General features: G+C 45.5%; 1 protein-coding gene across 2 annotated transcripts in view; it reads left to right on the plus strand.

The window, feature by feature from the left end:
• The window catches only part of CTCFL (CCCTC-binding factor like), a 28,313-nt gene extending 12,080 nt beyond the window's left edge, over positions 1-16,233 (plus strand). The window contains exons 8-11 of one of the 2 annotated variants that reach the window (XM_081832184.1): positions 163-323; positions 2,619-2,801; positions 10,007-10,127; positions 14,752-16,233. In XM_081832184.1, the coding sequence (XP_081688310.1) occupies positions 163-323; positions 2,619-2,801; positions 10,007-10,127; positions 14,752-14,861 (575 nt within the window). In that variant the 3' untranslated portion in view covers positions 14,862-16,233. Of the gene's footprint in view, positions 1-162; positions 324-2,618; positions 2,802-10,006; positions 10,357-14,751 lie in introns of those variants that run through there. The other variant, XM_081832185.1, reaches the window with a different exon arrangement.
• The last annotated feature ends 8,555 nt before the right edge of the window (positions 16,234-24,788 follow it).

The following is a 24,788-nucleotide window of genomic DNA, read 5'->3' on the forward strand; positions in this document are numbered from 1 at the left end:
GATGCTGCTAAACTTCCTACAGCGCCCAGGACGGCTTCCCCAAGAAGAAACCAGCTCCAGGTGCTAGTAGTGCTGAGATGGAGAAGCCCCGACACAGAGCTCGGGAGAGCAGCTAACAGAAGTAATATGGTTTCAGCGCCCCCCGTTCTGTCACTATTTTAGGTGTCCATCTGCGGAACCTGCATACTTACAAGGCCGCAGAGATGAAGTGTCGCTGTTGTTCTGCCGTCTTCCATGAACGCTACGCCCTCATTCAGCACCAGAAGACTCATAAGAACGAGAAGAGGTTCAAATGTGAACACTGTAGTTATGCCTGCAAGCAGGTACCAGGTTTCAGGCGATTTGGGGGGGCAGAGGAAGGCAGCGGGGTGTGCAAAAACGGCGGGTCGGAAGGGGGTCCTCTGTCACTTTGAAAATACTGAACAAGGTCATGCTTTCTTGAAAGATGGTGTTCAGAATAACCAGAGAGCAGCCAGGGGCCAGTACGTCAAAGCTACAGTTCTTCAAAGTATGGTTGACAGGGGCGCCTGGGTGAGGCAGTCGGTGAAGCATCCAGCTCTTGGCTTCAGCTCAGGTCATGATCTCAGGGTCGTGGGATCGCGCTTCGAGTCAGTCTCCACACTCAGTGAGGAGTCTGCTTGAGGATTCTCTCTCTCCCTCTGCCCCTCCCTCCCTGTGCGTGCTTTCTCGTTCTCTCTTTCCTCTCTAAGATAAATAAAATCTTAAAAAAAAAAAAAAAGATACGGTTTACGACTCCTGCACGTCCTTGAAACCAGTCAGGGCCGTAAATCAAGATGACGATTAACTAATTAATTAACGCCAACACAGTATTTGCCCTTTTCGCTATGTTGACGTGGGTGGTGATGGTACTCAAGTGGCGTGCATCAGAAGGTGTGTCAACCAAGCTGAGCAGTGATGCGACGAAGCAGGACTGGTCTCCACTGTGTTCCTCACAGTCCTGTGCTGGCTGCAAAGATAAAGGCAGTTTTCCTTAAGACTGCTCTCAATGGGGTGGTGACAGTCACCGGCTTCGTTCAGTCTTGACCCCGAATACTTACAGTGATGAGGTACCACTGCCGTCTCCCGAAACCCAGTGGCCGTCGGGACGGAAGCTCCCGGCGCCTTGTCCGAGTTGCCAGCTCAACTAGCCACTCTTTCCTGAGCTGTTGTTTTCACTTGAGAGAACGAGTGACAGACTCCGCCGCTTCCATCTCAGACATGTGGCAATGCTCTGTGCCTTTTTGAAAGTAAATAAAGTGAGTCTGTCACTTCAAGGAAGATGTGTTGGCAAAGATACGATTTCAGCTGTCACGAGGAAATAAACAATTAGAAGTTTGCATTTCCACCACCATGAGCTTGACAGCTTGCTAACACTTGAAGACTTTTTTAACGAGACCGGAGTGATTTTAAGAAAACATTTCTTTATACAGTGTCATGAAATGTGTCAACAGTTAGAAGCTCTCCATAGCTCAATAAACTGAGATTTACCAGATGACCAATCAGTCGCTTATTTTACAAAATTGTGCATGTAGGTAAAAGATTCACTCAAAGTATAAGATAGATCAGTGGATTGAAATGGAATGGAATACAAAAAGGACCCTCTTCCCCACATGCCCTTCCACCCACCCTCCTCCCAGGACAGCGTCACTCAGTCCCACCCTGGGAGTCAAGGTCCCACCAGGGCCACGCTGTCTGGAAATGAAGGTGAGAGGAGAGGCGGGTGGGGAACAGGGTACCCATAGGAGGGAGCCTTGGAGAAACACGGTCCATTCAGTTATGAACAATAACATAGAAGTGGGCATGTGTCTCCTCTGCGTGATCCTAGTGTTTTAAATAAAACAGGTACTTTTGCTTGACCTTATGTATATTTGTGTCCTGCTTCTCCAAATTATTTACTGATGTAAATCTTAGTTAAAATTTCTGGTTATTTCTTTGCTAAGAAGAGTTATTATCACTGTTACGCTTTTAAATAGATAGTAAGATTTGTCCTAATATTTATCAGGAAGCAGGAGGGGAAATATTTAGAGGCTTAATATTCTTCCAGCCCCAAATAGCCACTGACTTGAAACTCTGGCATTAGATTTTTAAAAAATTTTTTTTAAGATTTATTTATTTATTCGAAAAAGAGATCTCGTGTGCATGAGCAGGGGGAGGGGCAGAAGGAGAGACTCTCCAGCGGATGCCCCACTGAGAGCAGATCTCACGACCCTGAGATCATGACCTGAGCCAAAACCAAGAGTCGGATGTTAACCGATCAAGCCACCCAGGCTCCCCTCTGACATTAGATTTTTGTGTCCAGGCTCTATCTGCCCTTTGTAAACTCAGGTCATTGCAAATAGTTATAGAAGTCGGGCTGCAAATCCCTGAGCTCTCTTGGAGGGCCAGGTGATTATCGTTTCACTCCACAAGGAATGTTCCACTGCATGCCCAGAGCTTGCTGGTGGCCTCACAGCAGGGTGGACAAGTTTGGTTCCTAGATGGCCAGACTGTGCCCTCACTTATCTTAATCATATGCTCATCGTTGGGGAGGGAGGAAAGGTATGTAATAAATAACGTCAAGGACTAAAAAAGTCCCCATAGGTAGCTCAGCTGCTTGTCTTCCTCCCCATCCCTCCTAGGAACGTCATATGACCGTTCACATACGCACCCACACCGGAGAGAAGCCGTTCCCCTGCCTCTCGTGTGATAAATGTTTCCGACAGAAGCAACTTCTAAATGTGCACCTCAAGAAGTACCATGATGCCAATTTCATCCCGGCCGTTTACGAATGCCCCAAGTGTGGCAAGGGCTTCTCCCGCTGGGTAAGCTTACTTAAGTCACAGTAAGTCCTCCTCGAAGAGGTTCCTCTGTTTCCCGGGCACTGACACACTCAGGGAGTTTAAACCCAATTATAGAAACTTGTCAGGCCTGAAGGCAGTATCTGTCCTGCCTTAGGGAAGTGGTTATTAGTTTTTTGGAGCCACAGAGCTCTTGAAAATCTTACGAAAGTGTGGTCTCCCCTTCCGTGAAAAAAGACAATTCTGCAAACAAAATCCTACAAATCGTTTTAGGGAATTCTCATACTCCCCAGAATCTGCAAAGACTCCTGCTTTAAGTGTAACATTTTAACATTGTTCCTGTGAATTAGATTTAGGCTATTTCACAGAGAGGACACAATTTTCAAAATATCTCAGAGACATTCTTAGAGCAGTGTTGCTGGTGCTCTGATAAGAAATACATTTAGTCTTCCATGTTATTTTTTTTTAGGCGGTGTATTATTTATCTATTGCTATCTAACAAATCACCTCAAAACTTAGTAGCTTAAAAAACAACAAACGTTTATTACCGCACATTCTCTGTGGGGCAGGAATTTGGGAGGGGCTTGGATGGATGGGTCTGGCTCGGCGTCTCTCAGGAGGTTACAGTCAGGATATTGTCCCCTGGGGGCCACATCACCCAAGGCCTGGCGGGGCTGGAGGCTCCACTCCCAAGATGGTGCCCTTCCATGGCTTTTGGCAGGAGGCCTCAGTTCCTTACCACGTGGACCTCTTCATTGGGCTGCTCGAGTGTCCTCATGACCCAGAGCAAGGGGGAGAGGGGGAGAGAGCAACTGTGCCCTTTGTCAGCTAGTTTTAAAAGTGGCCCATTATTTCTACTCATTAAAAACGAATCACTAGGTCCAGCCCACATTCAAGAGGTGGGGGATGGGGTTCCTTTCGAAAGGAAGAGTGTGGAAGAATTTGTGGTCATTGCAAAACCACGACAGATGATGAGCCAGACCCCTAGACAATGTATGCGCTCCCGGCTAGCTTTTATAAAAGTTTTGAATTATCTGAAGTTGACTCTTTATGAGGAGAAAGCTTTATCTTTTCTCTTTGTGGTTTTCTGGGTAATTCTGGAGTGTTAATACTCCTAAGTTCAAATTCTCAAATACAAGTAGTGACAACACTCCAAACCCAGCGTTCATACCTTGTCAACATTGTAAAGAGCCTGCCCTTTGGTGTGAAGAACCAGAAAACAGAGAAAAGAATGAGTCTGCCTCATAGAATTCCTCGGAACATACAATCAGAAGTTTTGAAAACTTTTCTTGCGTTCAAGAAAGTGTATTTGGACTTGCACCTAGAATACAGGCGTACCTTGGGGAGAGCGTGGGCTTCAGCTCTACAGTAAAGTACCTCACGATAAAGTGAGTCAGAGGGATGTGTTGGTTTTCCAGTGCATATAAAAGTTAGTTACACTATGCTATAGTCTGTTAAGCGTGCAATAGCATTATGTCTTTTAAAAAAAAGTATATACCATAATTTAAAAATACTGCATAGCTAAAAAGTGCTAACCATCATTTGAGCTTTCGGCAAGTTGTCATCACTGATCACAGATCACCATAACAAATACAATAATGATGAAAAAGTTTGAAATATTGCGAGAATTACAGAAGTGTGATGCAGAGATACAGTATGAGCTTTCTAGAAACAGCATCAGTAGACTTGCTCAATGCCAGATTGCTACACACCTTCCATTTATAAAAAATACAGTGCCTACAAGTGCAGTAAAGCAGAGTATGGTAAAATGAGGTGTGCCTACGTATAAAACCTCTTACAGCATAAGGATAAAAAGACAAATACCCAAAGAAAAATGGGCAGAGGATCCAAACAGACATTTCTTCACACAAGATCTACAAATGGCCTATAAACACATGAAAAGATGCTTATCGTCATTCGTTGCTTGGGAAATGCAAAGCAGAATCATAGCGAGAACATGTAGGGCCAGCCATGAGGGTGGCTACAGTCAAAGGAGACTGATAACAAAAGATGCGGGAAAATCAGAGCCCTCCCACAGCGCCGGTGGGATCTGAAAATGGTGACACCACCTTGGAAGATAGTCTGGCTGTTTCTCAAAAAGTGAAACGTAAAGTTAGTGCACAGTCCAGCTGTCCCACTCCCAGGCATATACTCAAAAGGACCACACAGAAACTTGTACACAAATATTCATAGCAGCATCATTCATAAACAGCTCCAAAAAGTGGAAACTACCTGAATGTACATCAACCGATGAACAGATAAAACATTGTATATCCATGCAGTGGAATATTACACAGCCATTAAAAGGAATGTGTACATGTGACAACGTGGTGAACCTTAAAAGAAGCCATATATTCTATGATTCCCTTTCTAGGAAATGTCCAGAATATTCACAGAGACGGAAGGTAGCTTAGTGGTTGCCAGGGGCTGGGGGAGAGGAAGGCGGAGAGTGGCTCCTAAGAGCGTAGGGTTTCTTTTTGAAATGTAGTTCTGAAATTGATGGTGGTGATGGTTTTACAGCACTAGGAATAAGCCACTGAATTACACAATTTAAATGGAAGAATTCTATGGTATATGAATGAAATCTCAATAACGCTGTTAAAAAAATTAAACAACCCATTTCCGGTTCCACTTGGAAGTTGCCACTCTGTCCTAACAACAAGTAAACACCTGAATAGATTGAAAAATCAGCTCTTCTAGGATCTGTAGGGAGAGGGGAGCACACAGGGCCAACCACCGCCCCGAAGAATGGAGACGGACAGGTGAACACTGAGTCACGGGTTCCAGAGCAGAGACTTGCGGGCAGAAGCCTCCACGGGGAACCAGTGCCGGGGCAGGAGAACCTGAATGGTAATTGAAGACTCGCTGGAGGCTCAGGTGGACAAGTCCGAGAGAAACTACAGTCCCAGTCCCAGAGGCCGCCACTGTACTGGGGGTTTTACCACCAGGAGCCCGACCAGGTTCCCACAGTGAATGTCAGAAAAAGAATCCGCTTCTGCTTCCCTCCAGCCGGGGAAAGGGGAGGAAGCGATCTGAAATACCCCAGAACCTTCTGTTCTCCTTAACAAGGTCTCCCTCTGGGGAAACTAGTTCACCAGAGCCTAACCCGCTGGGGTATCATCAGAACTAAGTGACCCGGTGGAAGGGAGACACCCGACTCCAGCCCACAACAGCCCTCCGGTCCCACCTGAGGTGGAAAATAAAACCGAGAAACACTTGCGAGGTTCACAGTCCAGAGGCACGACTCACGGGCACAGTGAGACCCGGTCACAGGCTACAGAACACGCCCCCTCCCCACACCTCCCCTCCGCATTCCCAAAGCCCTGTTTCCAGCAGCTCCTTTTCCCCGGGGCGTCAAGTCCAGCTATGAGGAAAACTTAATAAGTCATCCCAAAAGGTAAAATCACAGTTTGGAGAGACAGAACAGCAAAAGCAGGCATGGCAGGGATGTTGGAATCATCAGGAATTTAAAACAGCCCTGATTCCCACACTAAGGGCGCTAGTGGATAAAGTAGACGGCATGCAAGACCAGGTAAGCAACACGAGCAGAGAGATGGAAATCCTAAGAAAGAACCACAAAGAATTGCTACAATGGAAACGAAAAATGCTCTGATGAATGAAATCAAAGAAAAACTGTATAAATGGAGAAAATTAGTCCATGTTTATGGATAAGAAAACAATGTCAAGATGTCAGTCCTTTACAACTTGATCTATAGGTTCAGTGCAATTCGTATCAGAGTCTCCGCACATTAGGGGCGCCTGGGTGGCTCAGTCGGTTGAGTGGCCGGCTCTTGATTTTGGCTCAGGTCATGATCTCAGGGTCGTGGGATTCCGTGCTCAGCGAAAATGAAAAATCTAGAAAGAGACCTGACACCCTTCACTAAAATTGATTCAAAATGGATCACAGACCTAAAGGTAAAATGCAAAACTATAAAACCCATGAAGATAACAAGAGAAAATCTTGTTAGGGTTTGGCAGGGACTTTTCAGGGACAACACTAAAGGTGCCATTCATGACAGAAATCATCTGTAAGCTGGCCTTCACTAAAATGCACGACCTCTGACTCGAGAAGACAAGCTACAGACAGGGGAAAAAGATACGCAGAAGTCCCATCGGATAGAGGACGGTCATCCAAAATACACAAAGAACTCTTAAAACACAACCCTAAGAAAACAGATAACCTGATTTAAAAAATGGGCCAAGGATTTTTACAGACCCCTCACCAAAGAACATGTACGGGTGGCAAGTAAACACAGGAAGAGATGCTCCACGTCGTACATCATCAGGGAAATGCAAATAAATCAAGACACCACCACACACCTATCAAAAATGGCCAAAATCCAGAACGCTGAGGATACCAGACACTGGCCAGGACGTGGAGCAGGCAGAGCGCTTGGGCGTTGCTGGGCGGCATGCAAAATGGTGCAGCCACATTGGAAGACAGTTTGGTGGTTTCTTATAAAACTAAACATACTCTTACCATACAATCCAGCACTCACACTCCTGTTCACCCAAGGGAGTAGAAAACTTACGTCCACACAAAAACTTGCACCCGGATGTTTATAGCCGCTTTATTCATAATTGCCAAAACTTGGAAGCAACCAAGACGTCCTTCGGTAGGTGATGGATAAACAGGTCCATCGAGATAATGGAGTAGTGTTCAGGACTACAAAGAAATGAGCCATCAAGCCATGAAGACATGAAAGAACCCTAAATGCATATTACTAAGTGAAAGAAGCCAATCTGAAAAGGGTACACACTGTACGATTCCAACCATGGGGCATTCTGGAAAAGGCAGAACTATGGACACAGTAACAAGATGGGTGGTTTCCAGGGGTTGGGGAGGAGGGATGAACGGGTGCAGCACGGAGGAGTTTTAGGGCAGCGAAACTAGTCTGTGTGATACTAGAATGGTGGATATGGTCATTATACATTTGTCCACACCCACAGAACAAACACCACCAAGAGTGAACCTCAGTGTAAACCACGGGCTTTGGGTGATTGTGATGTGTCCATGTAGGTTCATCGATTGTAACAGAAGCATCCCCCGTTCTGGTGAGGATTCGGATAATGGGGGGAGGCTGTGCGTGTGCGGGGGCAAGGGGCGTAAGGGAAATTCTGTCTCCCTCTCAATTATGCTCTGAACCTAAAACTGCCCTAAAATATGAACTCTTTAAAGATAAAGAAATATGTGCATATCTGGGTACTTGAATCCAATTTAATTTTTAGAAAGTACATCGTTCACAAACTCTCATTCTTTAACATGTGGTGGTTTCCACACCAGAATGTCATAGGGCTGTGAGCACCTTTCCTCCCCAGTGAGGACCCCTGTTCTGGATTCCAAATGCTGGGTCCTTCCTCTCTTGAGAAACAGTCCTCTGATGCATATGTCTGTCATACCGCTCTGCCCCCTGAGTCCTAAATAATCTAAATGTCATATTGGTTTACTTAAAATCTTAGCGCACTTACTTTTTAAAGGCTGGTTGTGTTTTTGGTTGTTTATTAATCCAAAGCCGATGTCCAGAGTCGTTAGCCATGAGCTTCATGAATTTGGAGGGAGATTGTATGTGTGCACGAGTATGCGCTTTGCTGGGGAAGAGGCCATTGCGATCATCATATCCTCAAAAGAATCCTTGGCCCCAAAAGGCTCCGTTTGTGCATGATCATCATATACATCAGGGATCGGCAAACTTTCTTCTGTATAGGGCCAGATAGTAATATTTTCAGCTTTGCAGACCAGTTTCTGGCCCAACTACTGTTGTAACACAAAAGCATCCATAGATGGACAATTCATAAACAAATAGACATGGCAGTGTTCCAGAAAACTTTATATATATATTATTTATTTATTTATTTATTTGAGAGCGTGAGAGTGAGTGAGAGAGCACAAGCAGGGAGAGTGGTAGAGGGAGAAGGAGAAGCAGGCTCCCAACCGAGCAGGGAGCCTGACAAGGGGGTCCATCCCAGGACCCCGGGATCATGACCTGAGCCAAAAGCAGGCACTTAACACACTGAGCCACCCAGGCGCCCCCAGAAAACTTGTTTTTCAAAAACAGTTGGCCGACTGGATTTGACCCATGGACCATCGTTTGCCAACCCAAAATGGAAGAAGTTTCAGTAACCCGTAACATCCCCCCTCCACTTACACATGAATCCTTCCCCTTCTACCCATAAAAACCAGGACAGTCCAGCGGAGCACCATGCTGAAGCCAAGTAGAAATTAGGTGGGAGATTTTATATCATCAACAAATTGACTGACACGTCACCAGGATCTTACTTTCCATATGAACTTCCCAAACAGTGGAAGATTCCTAACTTAAGTCATCCTAAGTGTTCCTATGTAAGAATGCATCGTTAATCGTCTTGACCGGGAAATCTGTGACTTCCCTTTTAATTTTGAGTGTTGTGTATACGTTCCCTAACTCCATGCACGGTAGGTCGGGAGAGAGGTTGGCAGGGCAGTGAAATTCATACAGTGTATGATTGATTTTCTTAAAATTGACAGTCTATTGAATCTCTGGTTCAACATCAAGCCTCACTTTGGAGAGTAGACGCATTCTAGAAGAATAGATATTGTCTTCTCATTGACTTCTATGATAAAAAAAATATATTTTTATATTTATTTTATTTTATTTATTTATATTTACTCAAAAATAAATATTTATATACTTATATATAAATATATAAATTTATAATAAATTTACTAAGTTTATATATAAATTTACTATAAATTTATATATTTAATAAATATAATAAAATAATAAATATATAAATTTATATATATGTAAATAAAAAATATATATATAGTTAAAATAAGCTCACTTTTGGCTAGACCTAAACACAACAGAGGGGTCCCATTTTTTAAAAAGCCACCTTTTTTGTACAAGAACATACCAGGCATCGGGCGCCTGGGTGGCTCAGTCGGTTAAGCTTCCCACTCTTGATTTTGGCTCAGGTCATGATCTCAGGGTCATGGGATCGAGTCCCGTGGTGGTCTCTGTGCTCAGCGCAGAGTCTGCTTGTTCCTCTCTCTCTGCACCTCTCCCCACTTGAGTGCGTGCTCTCTCTCAATCTAAAATAGATAAATATCTTTTAAAAAAAGAAAGAAAGAATATACCAGGCACACGTTTCCCCACTTTCCAGCGCCTGGGTCTTTACCCGTGGGATTCTAAATGGCATTCCGTCGGGGCTGCTGACTCTCCATGCGCCCCGTGTCATTTCTCCAACAGAGTAACATGCAGAGACACTCGGCGAAGTGTGGCTCGGGGCCAGGAAAGCCGGCTGCCTTGGGGAAAGCGAGAAGAACCAAGAGAAAGCCAGCCATCCCAAAAGAGGCAGTCCAGGAAGACGGTAACTCTTTTTCAACAAACGGGGTTCTAATCTGCGAGTGATTTTCTTGGGATCACGTCCTGGGTGCTGAGTGTTACCATGCAGGGGATGCACTGGTGTGTCCCGGGCCCCGCTCTGTGGCCGCCCCCTGCCACCTTGGGCAGATTTTGAGCTTCGTTTTGCCCCGGGTGGGTCCCTGGCGCAATGGGCTTGATGGCTTCTGCACCTGTTAGAGCTGCAGAGCCCCCCCCCCCCCGGTGGCATCCACACACCCCCGTCACACGGGCTCCTGGCGGGCCAGGCTGCCCAGGCAAAAGGCTGCCCCCTCTTGAAGCTGGCGGGCTGTCTCTTGTACCTGGTAGGTGCCGTGTAAATGTCCTGGGGCTGCTGCAGCAGTGACCACAAACTGAGTGGCTTTAGAACAACGCAGGCTTACCCTCTCTTAGCTCTGGGGCCCAGAAGTCCTAACTCAAGGTGTCAAAAGAGCTTGTGCTCCCTGTGAAGTTTCTGGGGAGATGCCCGCCTGCCTCTTCCAGCTGCTGGTGTCTCCAGGCGTCTCTTGGCTTATGGACACATCACTCCAGCCTTCCTCCCTGTCTGTCTCTCCTCTCCTTTCCAAGGACACTTGTCCCTGGACTTAGTACCTGGAAAATCCAGGATGATCTCATCTTGAGACCCTTAACCTGATTATATCTTCAGAGATCCTTGTTCCACATAAGGTTACAGTCACAGGTTTGGGGGGGTTAGGATGGGGACCTCTCTCTTTTGGGGCCACTGTGGGCATCAGAGTCTTTACCGTTGGCCTCAGGGGGGCAGACGTGGGTTCCCAGGTTAGAGCAAAAAGGGCCTGTGTCTGGTCTGCCCTGTGAAAGGTTCTGCTCCATGAGGGGACAGACCTGACTCTTCCGGACATGTTCTGTTACATTGTCCATTCCTGTCCTATGAGAATTTTAGAACTGAAAAGCATGGCTGGAAACCACACGACCTTATCGCGTAAACAAACAGAAAACGTTTGCATGACATCCTCATTCTTAAATCCCCTATATTTTGATCCCAGCCCCAGTCCTTGACTAGTGAATGTTCCCCTGGATAGCGGCCAGGCTTTTCCTTGCTTCAGAGCTGCCAGATAAAATAGGGGATGCCCGGCTAACTTTGAATTTCAGATAAACAACGAATACTTGTTTAGGGTGAGTATATCCCACCTGCTACTTGAGATATACTTGTACTAAACAGTCCCCCTGTTTGGGAAGTGGGTGGTGGGCCTGGAGATCTGAACGGGGCACTACGAGCTGTTCAGACCTCCTTCCACATGCCCGCATCTTCCCACCCAGGGCTGGAGTTCGGACAGGAGTTCGGACTGGTGTTCAGCCATCCTCCCCCAGCTCCCCCGGCTTCTCCGTCTGCAGGCACAGGTCGGTCCACTGCGCTTGCGGGGTAAACTCAGAAGAGAAATGAACATCACAATACGGATATAAAAACGACGGAGCCAGCCTGGACCAGACTGGTCTTTACACTGACAGTGTAAAACACCATTTTTTCATGGTTTTACGGAGGAGTCCCACCGCCGCCCCCCCGCCCCCGTCTGAGGTCTGAGGCCCCGTGGTGACTCCGCCTGGCACCTGCCTCCCTGTTCCTACCTCCGCATTTCCCCTCCATCTCCTGCTGGCCTGTCGCTCGCACCCGGCCTGCTCCCGCCTGCCAGCCTTAAACACACCCAGGTGTCATAAGAAAAAACGAACCCCCGCATGACGCCCACCCTCCCTGGTCCAGAAACTCCCATCACGTTCCCGGCGGGCTCACTCCTGCCCCGCCTGGGCCCCTGCATCTGCCTTCTGCCCTGTCACCCCACTGAGGTGCCTGGAGGCTCCCCGTCAGCACGTCCCACTGGCCTGTCCCTCCTCGGCAGCCGTGGCACCGCTGACTGGTCACCCTCTTGACCCTGTCCCCTCCTGCTTGCCCCACATGCATCCACCCTACTGGCGTTCTCCCTCGTTCCGCCAGCGCCTCCCCTCCTCCTCTCCTCCTACCCACAGCCGCGCTCCCCTCGCCTTGCGTCCACGGTGGCACCCCCTCCACACTTGTATCACTTGCGCACGTGCGCCCACCCCACCCCTGCATGCACGACCCTCACCCTCTGCCGCGGCAGGTCCCTGGTGATCTGTGCAGCCCCCGTGCAGCCTCCACAGGCTGGGAGCGACTATTCCGCTGCCCGGCGAGCGTCCCCTCTCAGCAGTCTCCCAGTCAGTCCATTTAAAACTGAAGTCTCGCCACCTCTCTGCTGTCCCTCCCACCCCCAGCCTCGTTCTCTCCTGATCCGCGCTGGTGTTTGAAGCCATGACCCACTGGCAGCGCCCTCGCCCACTTCTCAAGGCCACAGGCGTGGGACCGGGTCCACCCTGTCTCCCCAAGATGTCCGGGACCCCATCTCAGCGCCTCTCCCCCCTGTCCCCGCTATCCACCACCGGAACCCCTTCCCTGTGCACCCAGCGCTCTGAAGGCTGGGACCTCGGGTGTGCTCGCCGCCTCCCACCCTCTCGGGCACCTAACCATACTGCTCCCCCACCCCAGCCAGGCCAGACTCACCCTTTCCTTTGCCCGGAATTCCTGCTGACTCACCCACAGATCCCCAAGATCTCACCTGTGGATCCCAGAGATCTCAGCTCTGAACCCCAACCGGGTCAGCCCCACCTCACTTACACCCCAGGGCTATGCCCCTGCTTTGCACACCCCCACCTGGTGCTCGGCGTCACATTTATCTGATTTCTCTCCCACCTGCCCTGAGCTCCCCTCCAAGGCGGGCCCGGCCCTCGAGTCCACACCAGGCCTGCCGTTAGCAGGGTTCATTCGTTCCCACTTAACCAAACAGGCAAATAATGAACACAGCCCTTTACTGGAGAAGATAAACAGGTGAGATCCAACTCAGATCTTTCGACCACCATAAAGAGATCCAGAGGTCAGGCTACGGGGATCCACGCTCTAACTGAGACGGACCCAAAAATGTCCATATAAATGTATGACTTCTCGGCTAATTAGACACCTCTTGGCTTGACACCTAAATGCAGTATTTTCTTTTAATTATCTATTCAAGCCTCTAAAAACCTTTGGCCAACTCCTATCTGAGTAAGAGTAGCCTTCGTCAGAAGACTGAACTATTGGGGACAGAGGGTTTTTGAAAATGTCTAGCCCTTGGTTGGTGACCTGTTTGCCGTGGAGCAGAGTTCAAGTGTACCAGCTTCCACGGTGGCCGTGGGCCTCCACCACTGGGTGGCAGCACCTTCCCTGTGTCGACCCTGAGCCTCCTGGACACTGACCCTGAAGTAAACAAAGAACAAAATCAAAGGGATAAGAGGTGGGTCCGCATTGACACCCTCTCCTGTTCGGCCTTACGCTGGTGTTTGAAACCGGAACATCACTTGGACCAGGTCATGAAGGGCGTGCAGAATGCTGCCTGCCCCGAATGCTTGCCTTCCAGAAGGGCAGGAATGGGAAAGTCCTCGTAGGTTTAAAGACAGTGATAAGATTGGGTGTATTAAAAATTGTCTCATATTTTGGATGGTCACCTGTCACACCCTAAGCAAAGTGTGAATGGAAACAAGTAACCCGGCTTATACTAGCAAAAAATACTTAATTTGCATTTCAGGGGTTTTTAACCTGTTTTATCCAGATAGTGGTCTGGCTTCTACTTTGCTGTGACGGTGGGTCAGCTCTAGGTCACCCAGCGTTTCGGGCTAGGTCTCTACAAATCATAGTTCCTTTGCATACGCATGACCCGGGTCTTAGTGCTCTCCCCGCACTCCCCCCAAAATGCTTCCAGAAACCACAAGCAAACCTGTCTTCAAACAACCTTGAACCCACAGAAGGTGAAGCTCTGGTGAGTGTGGGCTTTTTGTCTGCCCTTCTCATGGGCAGGCAGTGAAGTTGTGTGGGTGTTCTTGGGGAGTAATTTGGGAAATGGGTAGAGGGATGAGTATCATCGGATTTACAGCGATCTGTTTTTAAGCTCCCAACGTTGTGCTGGTGAGAATCCGCTGGAGGGTGGGCAGGGATGGTTATGGATCCGGGCGTGGCTCACAGTGGGTGCCCAGCGCAATGCGTGACCCCAAACCGACTCTGCATGGGCTCCCTGGCAATAGGGACAAATGCCCTGTGAGCAGCTGGTTTTGTCATTCTGGGGACGTCATTCCCTGAGCTCCAAAACAAGACAGGTGAGCGGCTCAGCCACTGTCAAGTTGTGCAGGGCCTGCGTTCAGTGTAGAGCATGGGTTCTCGGCCAGGGGCGGGCCTGCTTCCCAGCAAACATATGGCAGTGCCTGGAGACATGTTTGGTGTCACAAGTGAGGAGTGGCATTCTTCTGGCCTCCGGTGGGTAGAGACCAGGGGATGCTCCAAATACTGTACAACGCACAGGACAGCCCCCCAGCGGAGAATCATCCGGCCCTAAAAGCTTAGGGGACCAAGGTTCAGAACCCCCTGAAGCACATAGGTGCCATCGGAAATACTTACACGAGTGTCTTATAAATGGAAAAAAATCATTTTCTAGAATGTTTGCTATGTTAAAACATCAAGGGATTATTTTCAAAAGGTACGTGCACTGTTTTCTTGACTTTATTTTAAATTTGCCCAAATCCTGTGTCTTTTCCCCAAGAAGCTGCCGCTAAGGAGGTTCCCGCCGTGCGACTGGAGCAGTGCCAGGGAGAGGTGGTTCCTGTCCCCTACAGAGGCGTCGCGGCTGAAGAAGTGACCTGTGATGGCTAAGCGACAGAGATTCAGAGTTCCTGTTTGCAGCGGTTAACTCTTCAACTTAGAAGTTTGTAGCGTCTTCTTCGAAACAACTAAGTTCATTGACAGTGGAGGGTCTCGATTTTTCCAAAGTTTGGGGTTAGTGCTAGGAATTGTTTGCCTATTTTTTTTTTCCACTGGATGGTTCAAAAAGCATGGCAAGTATTTTATAAAAGGCCAAGATCTTGAATTGGGAGGATAAAACCTCAAACCTATGAATTCATTCACCTGATATTGGCAGGGTGGCCTGCAATGAATGGGCAGTGATTGGGGAGGGGACACCAGTTATCTCTGCTGTAAGTACAGACTACTTAATGCTTCAGCCAACAGCCAAAGCTGGGATCCTTTATGTTAAATTGTACACACCCTTTATATTTCTAATACGATTTTTTAAACCTGAAAACCTAATTTTATATATCCTTTTTTAATACAGATGAATTTTCCATAAAATTGAAAGCTACCATAATACTTTTAATTAGTTCTAAATTCAACAAAAAAGATCTTGATATTGTGGGAAAAAAAAGCTGAGTAGAAGATGGAAACCTCTAGATTAGACTAGACGGTCATGCATAATTATTTTACTCTGGTCTACGAGCAAGGTTCACTTTTAGAGTTTGTATTCTTCCTAAATTATGTTTTCTGACAGGTATGAAATTTCCCTGGTGACAGTCCATTGTCACCTACTAGGATACAGTTCATCACCCTTTTGTTTTGCGAAAACTACTTTGTTGATACTTTTTTAAATAAGTGGCAGAGGGAGGAGAAACGTAATGAAATGTGTACTGATAATGAAATGTGTTATTTGTGAAGAAATTGTACTTCGCATGTCATGCCCTGTAATTGGTGAGTATTTCTCCTTTGCCAGTTGAAGAGACTTCTCTCAGCTTCGAGCAACGTGTGAAATGCCCCTTTAGTACTTAAAATTAACTAGTACCCATCTTTATAATGATATATTTTTCATACTTTTCTTCTTAGCTTGGCAGCTGTGTTTGCTCTGAACTTTTCTCCCCCTAGTTTAAAATCATCCATAGGTCCCAAATTCCGTTTTTTCGCCTTTACTGAGATATAATTGGCAAATGAAGTTGTGAGATATTAAAAGCGTGCATCACGATGATTTGCTACACAGGTGCATTGTGTAAGGACTCCCCCCCCCACCCCGCCACACACACCCGGTTAACTAAACTCAAATTCTTAAAATGCTGATCTGCTGATCTTCAAAGCCCAAAAGCCCTGTATAAAGTGAACACGTAGGGGCACTCTCCAGCTGGAAGGGCATTATATTCTTTTCATCAGAGCAAATTAATTGAGTTCACATGATGAGGCTTAAATTCTCTATTGTATGCTATTGTGACACTTTGACTTTTTGTAACACCTTCTTATTTGTTGTTTAAAGCTGTTCTGCATAACTCAATAAAATGAAATGGCTTAAATTGCTATCTTTGCTTTCTGTGAATGATGATTCTAAAAAATGTCCCCTTTGCCTGGTAAGGATGTGGAGAAATTGGAGCCTTGTGCACTGTGGATAGGACTGGAAAATGGTGCGGCCACTGTGGAGAACAGTGGGGTCCATCAAAAAATTAAGAATCGAATTACCGTATGATCCAGCAATCCGGTTATATACCCATAAGAACTGAAAGCAGGTTCTCAGAGGGAGACTCGTACACCCAGGGGAGCAGCAGTGTTATTCACAATAGCCAAAAGGTGGAAGCAACCCAAATGTCCATCGGTGGATGAGTAGATAAATAAAATGTGCGCTATCCATACGGTAGAACATAATTCAGCCTTGAAGGAAACTCTGGCCCAGGCTACAACAGGGATGAACCTTAAGGACATGATGCTCAGTGAGGTAAGCCAGACCCAAAGGGCAAATACCATATATTTCCACTTACATGTAGTAGTTAGAATCATCCAATTCATAGCGACAGAAAGTAGCATGGTGGTTACCGGGGGCCTGGTGGGAGGGAATGGGAGTCAGTGTTTAATGGGGATAGAGCTGCGGTTTTGCAAGACAGAGCTCTGGAACCACTCGCAAAACAATGTTAGGCGCTCAACACTACTGGACTGCATACATAGAAGTGGTTAAAAGAGTACATTTTTCACTGTGTATGTTATTACAATTAAATTTTTTTAACTTAAAAAGAAACATGGTCAAAAAAGCAAGCCCAGTTTGTATCTGAACACCATCGCAAACACTTCAACAAGACCTTATAGGTCATTTGCAGTGTTTTGCCTGGATGAGGTTTTCCATAGGGCTAAACGCGCCTGCTCAGCTTTGATTCAGCTATGTGCCCAGACTCCCCCCAGACCGACACCCGGGCAAAAGGAGAAGATCATTTGGTCAAGTGCATGATGAGTGCATTGGATTTCCGTGACAGGAGCAAGAACAATCGTACCCACAAGAGGGCAGGCATTTCTTTCTTTTCCATTATAACAAAGTCTCGGCGGTTAGTTGGATCGATTTTGTACGGTACAGAAAGATGAACCAAAATCAGGTCTGTCTTCAAGAGGAGCAGGAGGATTTCTTGCCCTCGAGGTGGCTAAGAAAGGGGCCTTTGCAAAACCCGCGCGGGAGGACTCTTTGCTCGGCTCTGCGTTTTAGAACGCTTTACAACGGTTTTGAGATCCAGCAGGAAACCGTTCTGGAATGTACACCTCTTGCACAATTTAACGTCTCTGTTTTGGGGGAAGGGTGTTTAGATTACAACATTGTTTGACAACAGCGTTACTGTATAAAGGCCTGACGGATGCTGTTTATTGTTCGAGGTCAGTCAGTGAAAGGCTTGGGGAGCGGGGAGCAGTTCATATTACAAAGTGCCCACCTTTTGAAAATGGCAAGAAACTCTCCTTTTCCAGATGTTGTTTCCTTTAGAAATGTTAACTCCTTTTGATAACTATTGAGAAGCTTACCGAACAGCCCCCGTGAACGTGGTCTCTATGACAATCCAGCGTTAATGGGCAGCGCTATTAAACACGTCCAGTCAAAGCCTCAAATGATCAACTAAAAGTTTCCACATGACCCCATCTCCTTATGGCAGTTGATTTTTAATTGAGTGTATCAGACAAAACAAGGATTTTAAGTGGCAGCCTAGTTTATGATGCTACTTTGGTAACTTCTGTATAATTTCCAAGGCACGGCTATGATTAGGAGCTTTGTTTCAATAAATCCTTGTATTACAAGCATGCACAGTTTAGGATTTCCAAAGACGCACATGCTGATTCTTCTGTGCATTTGCAGAGAGCCCTGCACGGGACACTCAACTGTGCTCACGGGGACCAAAAATTCGGGAAAACAAAACAAACCCTCTTAACTGAGCCACCATGGCTGGAAGCCAGCCACAGGAGACCATATAGGAAGGCTGCAAATAGCTCTCGTGGTGCAATATTCCCCGTAGGAGCAAGCAAGGAGCTGAAACAGCATGTTGCTGTCACTTCCCGCTAATGAAATATGACAGTTTGTATATGAGTCCAAAGGTCGCTGATTAAAAGACTCATCCTGATAGTTACTATAATTACATCCTGAGGCCTGAACTATCAGAATTGGTCAAATGATAACAGAAAAGATCATGCTAGACAATGAATTACTTTAAGTCAATCAGCATCAGTCACTATATTGGTAGAAAAGGCTGTGTTTTCCCAAGGCAGCCCTGTTCCTTAATGGCCACCTGGAAACTGGAAACACACACTTGTTTGTGGGGAGAAGCTCAGCAAGTATTTCAAAGCCTGAGAACTTCTTTTCCCCCTAAAAAAAATGAGAGTAAGGTGCATGCAGCATTGAAATTATATGGGAATACTGACAAAATAATTTTTAAAGAGATTCTAGATTTTTCTATTCAATAAAAACAGCCATGTTGTCAGTTAAATAATTTGTCTTGAGCAGGAAAAAAAAAAAAGTTTCATTACAGAGGCATGCCCGGGTTTGCTGCTGGTATAGAAGGATTTAAATACAGCTGCCCCTAGGAGTTCAAAAATTGATTTTAAAGGAAATCCAGGAATAAACACCTTTGCTGTGTTCCAGCCACGGAGCGTCATTAAACTGGCCCAGAGTTCTGATGCTAGTTCTAACTTTAAAGAGCTAGTATTTGAAAGTAGGACCCTTTGGGAGGAGGTGGAGAAAATTAGACTTCACGGATGGATGTTTCCCACTTAGCAGTGAGACCCCTGGAACACTTACCCCCAGGACGAACCCTGGAGACCACAGGGTCAGCCCCCCATGACTTCCCCTAGAAAGGGGTCACAATGGCTGACCTCGATCTTTTTTTGACTTTGTCAGCCTGGAATTTAGAACATGACCCCAAAAATGCGGATACACAATCCCATACGAATGATCCATGTTCCATCTGACTACTGAACATCCAATCCCTCAGAAGAGCCAAATCTCAAGGCAAGTAATTTTTTAGGAAACTGAGAAGAGCCCTGTTATGCACGAGCCGCCAGGTTGCAGCCTTGTGTGTTTGCCGTTTGCAGAGGAGCTGGGAGAATGGGGTGGAGTCGGCAGGTCGGGGAGGACGCTGCTGGAGCCCCTGTCCCCGCCTGCAGCAGGAGGGGGGGGTGGCACGCCCACATGGTCTTCCAGGGACACCCCAGTCCTCTGGGGGTGCTTCCTGCTCTGGCGGCTGCCTGTACCAAGTGCCTGGGTCCTGCTCAGAGCAGCGTCCCCTGGCATTTGGATATGTGCTTGTCACTGTGCCGGTCACCTGGTCACTCCATCTGCCTTGGCGAGCAGGGCTCCTCCTGAATCATGGCTCCGCGTGTGTCTGACCATACAACATACCTGACAGTCATCTGATCCCATCAACCTTGGGGGAATTTCCAGTGACCCCAAGGCCCTCAACAACCGTGGTTCAGGAATCTCCGGGTGTTGGGATGATCTAGGGAGCTTGTGAAAAATACAGACTCCCAGACCGGGACCCCTGCAGGCCCACAGAATGAGACTCTTGGGGGAGTGGCACACGAGAATCAGCATTTTCCATGGCCAGGTTTGGTGTAAAGCCAGCCCTGGGAGTATGGGAGAGGGGCAGAGGGCACCTATTCCCCAAGCTGGTCTCTTCCCTGTTTTCACAAATGTTGGGAAAACTGAAGGTGTATTCAGTCGCCAGGCCCTAAACATCTCATTCTACCCAAAGAGAGCGACTCCGCATCTCTCTGATGACCTGCCAACTGGTTTTTGTTCCAGAAGGAATGGAAGAAGGCAGAGCTCTGGGAGTGACACGTGACCCATGTTGCGGAATTTGCCAGACGTCCTCCGCGCTTTAGCACTGAGATCACACACTCAGGTGACCGGGGAGCGAATGTGACAGCCTTTTTACGGTGACAGAGCATAGCCCATGGGAAGGGGAGGGACACAGGAGTGACCCCTCCCGGCTGATAGGACATGTATCACGCAGAGCACGCACAAGATGGATTGACCGCTGGAAAATGTATTTGTCTGACCTGGCAAGCTGTTTTGTCCTGTGTCGGGGGCAATGTTCCACTTTGAGTCATCCAGACCCATTTCCAAATAAGAACAGCTGGGTCTTCTTAAAAACTATTCCTACCTTTGAGGGGACACCTGGGTGGCTCAGTCGGTTAAACATCTGCCTTCAGCTCAGGTCATGATCTCGGGGTCCTGGGATTGAGCCCTGCATTGGGCTCCCTGCTCATCAGGGAGTCTGCTTCTCCCTCTGCCCCCTCCCCTGGCTTGTGCTCTCTCTTTCTCTCTCTCTCAAATAAATAAAATCTTTAAAAGAAATTATTCCTCCCTCTTATTTCGACAGGTGGGACGATCTCAGCGTGGAGGGCTGGATGTGTACAGACAGATATTTGCTTATACTTTTCAAACGTTTTGTTTTAAAAAAAATTCCGTGAAACACCAGAAATCTGTCATGGGAAGGTGGGGCCTTCAAATGGAGTCCAAATGCAAATTAGTTTACTAATCATACTTTTTATTTAAGTGAAATGGATACCAGAATCCTTTAGTGCCATTTTCCAAAAATGCCTTTTTTTTTCTTTGTCTTATTTTTTTTTTTTTGAGGTATAACTTACCTACAGAGTAATTCCCCCTTTGTATACAATTCTATGAGTTTTGACAAATGCGTGGTCGTGTAACCATCACCACGGTCAAGACTCAGAGCAGGTCTGTCACCCCATCTGGCTTTGGAGCCAGCCATACCCTACTCCCCACCCCCGGCAACTACTGATTTCTTTATGTCCCCGGTTGTCACAACCAGCGTGTCACAGAGAAAGAATCATACACTAAGTATTTGGGTCTGCCTTCTCTTATTGCACAGAATGCCTCTGAGAGTCAACCCTGCTCTTGTGTGGATCACTTGCTCCTTTCTTTTTATTTGTGAGTCAAATTCCATCGTACGATACTCTGCCATTTGCTTATCCGTACACCAGCTCAAGGACGTGCGAGCTGTTCGCAGTTCGGGAAGATAACGAATGAAGCCATCATCAACAGTGGTGCACAAACATGCATTTCCATTTCTCTCGAGGTGAGAATTCAGAGTCCTATGGGAGATGTATGTCTAACATCACAAGAAACTGCCAAACTGTTTCTCAAAGTGGATGCACCGTTCCGTCCTCCTACCAGCCGGGGATGAGCCTTCCAGTTTCTCCACAGCCTCACCATCACTCGGTTTCGTCAGGGTTTGCACTGTTTTGTTTTTAACCATCCTAGTTGGTATGTGGTGATATCTCGTGGCGGTTTTAATTTGATTTGCATTTCACTAGTAACTAGTGATTTTGAAAATCCTCCCATGGGCTTCTTTGTCATCTGCATATCTTCTTTGCTAAAATGGTCAGATCTTTTAACTTTTTTTTTAAATTGGGTTGTTGGAGAGTTATTTAGGGACTCTTGATCTTGATAAGTTTTGCAGGTATTTTCTCATGGTCCGTGGCTTGCCTTTTCGTTCTCTTAACAGTGTTTTCAAAAGAGCAGATTTTTTACAAGTTTTCATGAAATCTAATTTATCCTATCTTTGATGAATCATTCTGTTAGTGGCATGGATGATCTCTGCATAACTCAAGGTCACAGGATATTTTCCTAGGTCTATTTCTAGAAGTCTTATAATTTTATGCTTTGCAATTAAGTCTGTGATCCATGTTGAGTCAAATTTGAAAGGTGTGGATCGAGGTTCATTTTTTCACTGTGGATGACCAATTGTTCCGGTGCCCCTGATTGAAAGAACTATCCTTTGTCCATTGAATTCCCCTTGCAGCTGTGCCGAAAACAAATTGGTCACACATGTGGGGATCTATTTCTGGACTCCATTCTGTTCCACTGATCCAGCCTTTCATCAGTACCAGGCTGCCTTGATTACTATAACTTTAGAGTAAGCATTGAAACATGTGAGTCCTCCAACACTGTTCTTCTTCTCCTAAATTGTTTTGGTTATCCGAGATCTTTTGCCTTTCCCTATAAACTGTCAAATACGCTTATTGATTTGTACAGGAAAATGTTAGACTTTGCAGGGATATACATTTATAGATCCTTTTGGAAAGAATTTAGCATTTTAACAATGTAGGCTTTCAGTCAATGAACACAGTATATCTCTCCATTTAGTTAAGTCTTTGCTATCTTTCATCATTGTTTGTAGTTTTCAGCATATAGATCTTGCACAGATGTTGGATTTATACCAAAGTTTTTCATGGTTTTTTGGTTTGTTTTGATTTTTGGTACTATTGTAAATTGTACTGTTTCTGAAATTTTGGTTTCTTATTGTTCATTGCTAGTACAGAAACATGCAGTTGAGTTTTGTATATTGACCTTGTATCCTGCAACCTTGCTAAACTCACTTATGATCAGTTCTGGTAGTTTGTAGATTCCCTTATGTTTTGTGTGTAGATAATCATGCCATCTGCAAATAGAGACAATTTTATTTCTCCCTCTCTAATCTGTCTCTGTTTTTATTTTCTTGCCATATTACACTGTCTGGGACCTCCAGTATGATGCTGAATAGGAGTGGTGAGAATAGGTATCTTTGCCTCGCTCCCAATTTAGGGGAATTACATTGAGTGTTTTGCCATTAAGCATGATGTTAGCTATAAGTTTTTGGTAAAAGCCTTTATTTCTTTCCGTTACCAGTTTGCTGAGAATTCATCATGAGAGAGTGTTGAATTTTGTCAAGTGCTTTTTCTGCATCAATTAAGATGATTATATGCTTTTTCTATATCTGCTGATATGACGGATTACATTGGCTGATTTTCTGATGTTGAACCTGCCCTGCATTTCAGGATAAACCTCACTTGGTCATGATCTATTATCCTTTTTATATTTTGCCAAAGTTGATTTGGTAATATTTTGTTGAGCATTTTCTTCATTCATGTTCACAAGCAATATTGGTCTATAGTTTTCTTGTAATATCTTTGGCATTAAGATAATGCTAGCCTCATAAAATGAATTAGGAAGTGTTTCCTCCTTTCCTGTTTTCTAGAAGAGTTTGTGTAGAATTAAGAGTATTTCCTCCTTGATTGGTAGTATTTACCAGTGAAGGCACCTGACCTGGAGTTTTCTTTATTAGAAAGTTGTAACTGTGAATTTCATTTCTTTGATAACTACGGGATTATTCCGGTTATCTATTCTTTCTTTTCTTTCTTTTTTCCTACCCATCCCCCCACCCACCTCCCCTCTGGTAATCACCAGTTTGTTCTCTGTAATTATTTAGGAGTCTGGTGTTTTGGTTTGTCTCTTTTTTGCTTTGTTCATTTGTTTTGTTTCTTAAATCCCACATATGAGTAAAATCACATGGTATTTATCTTTCTCTGACTTATTTCGCTTAGCATTACACTGTTTAGATCCATCCATGCTGTCGCAAATGGAAAGATGTCATTCTTTTTTATGGCTGAGTCTTCTTGCCTGAGCCAGCTTTGGTAGTTCATGTCTTTCAGGCAACTGCTCATTTCATCTCAGCTGCAAATTCTAGGGAATAAAGTTGTTTGTGATGTTCCTTTATTATCTTTGTTATGTCTGGAGAGTCTATAGCAATTCCTTCCTTCCTAACACTGTTAATTCTGTCTTCTCCTTTTCTGCCATGGTCAGTCTAGCTGGAGGTTTATCAATTTTGTTCATCTTTCCAAAGAGCCAGCTTTTTTGTTTCATTAATTTTCTTTCTCATTTTCCTAATTTTAAGTCCATTGATTTCTGTTCTTGTCTTTATCACTTCACTCCTTCTGATTACATTTGCTACTCTTTTCCTGGTTTCTTAAAGTAGAAGCTTGGGTAATTCATTTGAAACCATTTTTTATTTTCTAACGTAAGCACTCGATGTTATAAAATTCCCTCTCGGTACTGCTTTATTTGCATTTTATAAACCTTGATATGTTGTGTTTTTATTTTTGGTCAGTTCAAAATATTTTCTACTTTCCCTTGAGATTACCACTTGGATCCATAGGTTATTTAGAAGTATGTTTAACTTTCAAATCTTTGGGAATTTTCAGATACCTTTCTGTTAGTGATTTCCAAATTTATTACATTATGATCAGAGAACACTTTGTCTGATGTCATTTCTCTTCAGTCTGTTAGGATTTGTTTTATTGTCCAGAGGAAGGTCTACTTTGGTGAATGTTCAATGTGCACTTGAGAAAAATGTGTATTCTGCTGTTGGGTGGAATGTTCTAAAATGCCACTTAGGTCAAGTTGATAGGATTGTCCAGGGCTTTTATATCCCTACTGATTTTCTGTCTTTTTATTCTTTCAACAGCTTAGAGAGGACAATGCTGAGGTCTTCAACTATAATTGTGGATTTGTCTATTTGTCCTTTTGGTTTCTGCTGCATGTATTTTGGAAAAGCCATGCCCCCCTCAACTTGGGACTCTGTGTTATTAAATGCTGTGCCCATGCACTTGCTAAAATCACCTTGCAAAGTTGCAAGCTGCCAAGGAATGAGTGCTCAAAACAGAGGCCTTGAACATCAGCGCCACTGG

This window comes from Leptonychotes weddellii, chromosome 10 (assembly GCF_054177405.1).
Source record: "Leptonychotes weddellii isolate Sample4059 chromosome 10, ASM5417740v2, whole genome shotgun sequence".
In the NCBI taxonomy this organism is placed as follows: domain Eukaryota; kingdom Metazoa; phylum Chordata; class Mammalia; order Carnivora; family Phocidae; genus Leptonychotes; species Leptonychotes weddellii.